Source organism: Zeus faber, assembly GCF_960531495.2.
Source record: "Zeus faber genome assembly, chromosome: 3".
NCBI classification, from domain to species: Eukaryota; Metazoa; Chordata; class Actinopteri; order Zeiformes; family Zeidae; genus Zeus; species Zeus faber.
This window is the reverse complement of record NC_137190.1, coordinates 22,472,110-22,478,112: the sequence shown is the minus strand read 5'-3', so window position 1 is coordinate 22,478,112 and position 6,003 is coordinate 22,472,110. Positions and strand designations below refer to the sequence as shown.

The 6,003-nt window shown below is 41.0% G+C and overlaps 1 protein-coding gene across 1 annotated transcript; it reads right to left on the bottom strand.

Moving 5' to 3' along the window:
* Positions 1-1,963: 1,963 nt before the first annotated feature.
* LOC307227841 (uncharacterized protein) lies at positions 1,964-5,294 on the bottom strand (the record flags this gene model as incomplete). The annotated part of the gene is made up of 3 exons (XM_079997285.1): positions 1,964-2,234; positions 3,419-3,700; positions 5,165-5,294. The coding sequence occupies 3 exons, from the start codon at positions 5,292-5,294 to the stop codon at positions 2,005-2,007; spliced, it is 642 nt and encodes a 213-aa protein (XP_079853411.1). The 3' UTR covers positions 1,964-2,004.
* Positions 5,295-6,003: the final 709 nt, after the last annotated feature.

Sequence of the window (6,003 nt, the reverse complement as noted above, 5' to 3'; positions counted from 1 at the left end):
CAACATCCGAAAAGTCAGGCCGTACCTGACCCAATATGCCACTCAACTGCTGGTACAAACCTTGGTGATGTCCCGTCTCGACTACTGCAATGCCCTCTTAACAGGCTTGCCGGCCTGTGCGGTGAAGCCACTTCAGATGATACAGAATGCGGCGGCGCGACTGGTGTTCAACCAGCCAAAGAGGGCACATGTCACTCCGCTGCTCATCGAGCTCCACTGGTTACCTGTAGCCGCTCGCATCAAGTTCAAGTCTCTGATGCTGGCCTACAGAGTGATTGTTGGGAATGCTCCCGCCTACTTAAATGCTCTTGTAAGAGCACATGTTGCCCCCCGGATGCTGCGCTCGTCAAATGAGCGTCGCCTGGCTCTGCCGGCCATACAGCCACGGCAATCCAGGCTATTCTCATTTGTAGTTCCACGTTGGTGGAACGAGCTGCCAAAAATGACCAGAGCGGGGACCTCCCTCTCTGTCTTTAAGAAGCACCTGAAGACCCAGCTCTTCAGTGAGTACCTCCTGTCCTAATCTACAATTACTTAGCACCACCTTGCAGTATTTATTGTTACACCAATGTTGTTGTTACACTAATCTCTGTCGCAATGTAGCTGAATGTTATTCTCCCTTGTAAGTCGCTTTGGATGAAAGCGTCTGCCAAATGACTAAATGTAAATGTAAATGTATCCATTGATATTTGCGTGGTGTTATTGTATACCTACATGTGATTTATTAATTTGTTACTTAGGTCATACCTACTCTCAGTATTAGCAGCAACCATCCTGCCGCAGCCTTTTAATTGACCTTGTGCATGGAGGACATTCTGTATTTGTATTGCACATATTTACCTTTTGTACTACATATTAAGTTTTTTATGTCACTTGTCTGTTTCTCTGAGTGTACAAAACAATGCCAAATCAAATTCCTTGTACATGAATATGTATTTTGCCAAAACAGTTTCTGACTCGACACAAAGCAGTTTGTTTACCCTGAGAGAGTGAGAGGTTACAGTGGGCGCGGCCCAGGTGCTGCACACCTTATTTATTACTTGGGATGAACAGAAGGCACAGAGGAGGCCTGTGTGGAACCGCTGGCATTGTGCAAGCAGGAATGGTGCCAGTGGCATGAGTGACTGGGCAGGCCATTACGGTATTGATGGTGGAAAATGGGCATCGATAGCCACTGCGCATGTCTGTACACTGAACTGAATGACAGCACTGCCTGAGGTACTCTCCTTAAGCATAGGGATACAGAAAAAATGCCCTAATGTTATTGCTCCGATTTATATTACTATTTTTCTCCTTGGCATTATTCGGGCTCAAGTGTCTGGAACCCCCTGACATGGTTGAGGTCTCATTGGAACCGGGACGTTTCAGACATCTTGTGATGCAAGTTTTAGCCACATCCATCTACATATATAGCAGGAATTTGTGACAAACTGTTGCCAATTAAGTTGAAGAACGTTGGCATACCCTGATTATTTGGTGGAGCGGGGCGCTTTGTGACATCATGAACTGATTTCATGTAAGTCCAGGCTTCGTTTCTGGGTGCTAATTCACATTCGGAGAGTTGCGCTGCGTAGACCAGGTTGTTTCGCGCAGTAGTTACGCTTGTTCAGACAACGGACAGGAGGAGCCGATACGGCGTTCAATGTAAACTCTGTAAAATTGTAACTGGTGCTGCGTTTCACAGAACATGGAAAACTGTAATACCTACCTAACTTACTTAACTGGACCTTGTGTATTTCTGCATGCAGCTACATTAATATATTATTTTTGCAACTATGCCATTCACAAAGTGGACTATTATTAAGTACTCTGCATCCCACGCAAAAAGACAATAGGTTCACTTGAAAAGGTTTCAACAACGAAATTTAAAAAAAAGTTATTATAACATGAAAACAAAACCATGTACTATGTACACACTTCATTCGCCCAATATGGGGAATGAGAGTAAATGTGATATGTGAAAATAATATTAAAAAAAAAATGAATGTACAGTGAATGCATGATCTAGCTATCTATCGCATCTTGAACTACTTGGAGGATCTGTGTCTGGACCTTGAGGAGTTTTTCTAAAGGTAGCTTCTCAAGGTGTGGCACAATACTCCTACAAAATAGTTCAGCTGAGCTCTCTTTCACAGTGGGCTCTGAAAGTCTCTGCAGGGTTCTCATCATCAGAAGGTCGACAGGAGACAGTCCCTCCGCCTTTTCGTCTTCCTCCATCAACTCGCTGTCAAGCTCTGTAGAGATTCGCAGATAGCAGAGAAGGCATTTTTTTTTTTTTTTTAAACAAAAGATATCCGGACATATTGTTATGATTTTTTTTTCCATGGTAAGATCAAAGACATTACACTTTTCATGTATTTTGTGTATTGTGTATTCTGTGAAAGAAACCAAGTTCAGTTATGGAGTGTTTCCATTACATGGTACTGGCTCAACTTGACTACTCACTTTTGGTACCAGGTACTTCGTTTTCTACCTCAGATAGTGCCCCCTCAAAGTAGCCGGTTGTCATAGCGACGCCCCATAAAACTGCCGTGACATCATCTTAAACGTGACACACACAGGAACAACAGAGGATATCGAAGGGATGGTGTTCTTGATTCTCAGTAAGTGGCTGTTTGTCACAGCAAGGAGACAATTTTTATTTTGGAAGAGGCTGAAGGCAGCAAGACTGCTGACAAAAAAAACAGGAGACTTTGGGAAATCCTACACCAGCCGCGTCGCGCCACAATGACGCAGTGACGCCATGATGCAGTGATGATTCTGGTGACGATTCTCTCTGACCAATCAGTAGTCTGCAGTGTTTGCACGTCACCTTTTGCTATTGCCTCAGCTTGCTTGGAACCTCGATGGAGGTGATACCAAAAAAAAGGACCAGGTACCAGATTCTATTCCACAACTTTTGCCCGATGGAAAACCAAAAAAGGCGAGGAGAGTCGAGTCAAATTGAGCCGGTACCATGCGGTGGAAAAGCGGCTTTAGTCAATCCCTAAGCCTGATTTATACAACCTAGAACGCCTGCAATAGTGCAATGTACAGGGGGTGGAGGGGGTTTGCAAGGACAGGTCCATAAAATGAAACAAGGGGAACCGATCCATCTGCGGTTGAATTCCCAAACTTTCTGTACCCAAAGTAATTTATTTCTGTGTATGTAGACTTTTATAGTTGTGTGTAGCCATACGTGTTGTTGAAACTTTAAGTGTGTGGTCAGCATGCTTGTGTAGCAGGTGTAGTTATGCAGAGGTACACTACATTGCAATCATACAGAAGGTCATTTTAGCCAAAAGCCAAGAGTACCAGTCACTTGAAAGAATTTATTTATTTGCTGCAATGAACAGCGTAGAAATACAAACATTTAGAGTCACGCATAGTGAGAGGGCAGAGCTTTCTCTTGGTTTGGCTTGAAACCTGGATCACTCACCTACATCAGATGACGGCCATGCACACCCATTGCTTGACTCTTGGCCGTCTTCCAGAGACGCCGACTCTGTGAACTGGTTCTCCTCTTCTCCAACCCACTGTGGCATATTTCCGATATGTTCTCTTTGTTGGATGAAGGGCTTCAGAAAGTGCAAGGAACTGGTGTGTTTCCACCTTCTCCGTGGGCGTACTGCTATCCCACTCTTGTTGGCGATAATTTCTTTCCGACACTCTCTGAGATAAGTGTCCCTGAGGCCCTTCCATCTCCTGCGACACACTTCCTCTGATGAGAGCATCGTGAAACAGAACAGTTATAAACCTACAGCAAAAAAAAATTTATTTAAGGTACATATAACATAATGGTCAGTATTTTATTATTGTTGAATTATAATAATAAATAATAATAGTAATAATAATAATAATAATAATACTGATAATAACAACCTTTATTTGAATAAGAACATGCATCTCAAAGTGATTAATAGGAGGCAATCAAATAGTAATAATAAAAAAGCAAACAAGTAAAATGCATTTAAAATGAGTAAATATTATACTGTACTCAATTTCAGTTTTGTGTCATCAATTTAAACCTCCAATGATCACAATCATTCCTCCGCGGATTGTTTTCATTAATAACTTCTCTTGAATTATTAGCCTATAATTATTAGTCTTGACTAATAATTCATAATTAATTACTAATTGATGACAAATTACTCCCCGCAATTCTCAAACAATACTCAAAATAATCCTCACTATTGTTTGGGGCAATTTTCAATGGATTAAACAGAACAGGATATTGAAGGATCACGATCATTCCCCAGCAAATGCTTTTTCTTAAATAACTGCTTTTGAATTTACCTAATTCTGAAATAATTATCTCACAATAGTTGATGGCCCTTTCTCAATAGATTCCTCCGGGGGACGTACCCTCATGCTCCGACTGACGCCACTGATTTGATTTCATCTGTTTGTTACTTAGCTGAATAATTAATGAATTGAACTGAAGCTGAATCAATTATCTTAGATCCAGATCTTTGATTCAGCTTCAATCAAGAGTGAAACATCAATGTGTCTTAAACAGTGAGTTGAACATAAAGTAATTTGGAAAACACTTAGCTGTTATTTTCTGGGAGCCGACAATATGATTTGGTGTCACCAATGTTTTCCTCAAACACTGATGTTTCAAAGTGTGTACACTGGATGACAAGTGACTCACAAAACCTGTAGATGGCATTCAAGTTACTGCTTTCACAGCCATAAACGAGATATATCCAGATCATACAATCTGGAATGCCTAACCACTAGTTCAAGTGCTGTCTGTGAGCTGGTCTAACATGCACTGTCTTGTGTCATTAAACCCTTTTTCTATATTTTGCCATGCTGTATATATTATGTGTTTATAACCGTTGTGTCATGCACACCGTACGTTATATGTCGATGCAAACTTGCACAACTTCCTATTTTTGTCAGAATGCGAATTGTTGATATGTTGTTTTTTTTGTATATTGTCTATTTTTGCAGTTAATATTAGATGAATTGTATACTGCCAATTTCCTGTTCTGTTTGTGTTCATTTTTAGATGCATTGTCTAGGTTTATTGACACGTTTTCGATAGACGTATGCGTGCATGTATAAATGTCTCCTCTAAATGTATTACATGCTAGCGAAACTCACTCATGCGCCTCTAGTTATTTAGCCATGTGTCTCCTTGATGTAGTACATAACTGTTGGCGCCCTGAAAACTTACCGGGAACCCCGACCTCTTGGCTGACCTTCTTCCACGCCGTCTCCTTGCGCTCCTTACATCTGTAGCTCCCCAGGGTCCCGTTGTACAACTCTGGCAAAGCATACACCGCGTTGATCAGCTTGTCGTCCATACTTAGTCCGAGGGTTTACCCGGAAGTACAGGAGTGTATATTAAGTACGGCAAGCCGCCTGGGACGAAATCCATAATGCAGTGTGTGTGCGCGGTTATCGAAGCGGATGTTTTTTAAGTTGAACGACTCCAAGAGGTTTCAGAAAAGGTTTCGAACTTCAGATTACAGCACGTCTGCAGTTATCAGCAGGATTAAGATTCAGGATTCAAGAGTACATTCATTGAGCTTATTAAGACAAATGGCAATGAATTTTGAGACTGATTATTGAACAAATAATTTCTCTTTTATTGAGTGAAGCATTTCTGGTAAGTTTTATGTATGATTGAGTACAGAGACGAGTATTTGGTATAAATGGTAGGTCATGAGCTACAGTAGATAAGACTATTAACTGTAAATATACATACGTTTACTTTGTCAGATAGCAAGCTAAGTGATCAGAACCTCAAGTCTCAACATTACTTTTTCATACAGACCATGTAAGTACAGGTTAGTACAAGAAATGATTGTGCAAATTATTTTTGAGTGCGAGCCTGGATATTTCGAACTCTGCAATTATGTGATCGAGACAAATTAACTTGGCTTGTGGCCAAAATTCATTGCAGCTACATACGCTGCTAAAATACACACTTTCATGCAATACTTCATACAATGAAAAACGTTTTTACCTTAGGCAGAACTTGCCTTTTAGAAATAAAATATGACGTTACTC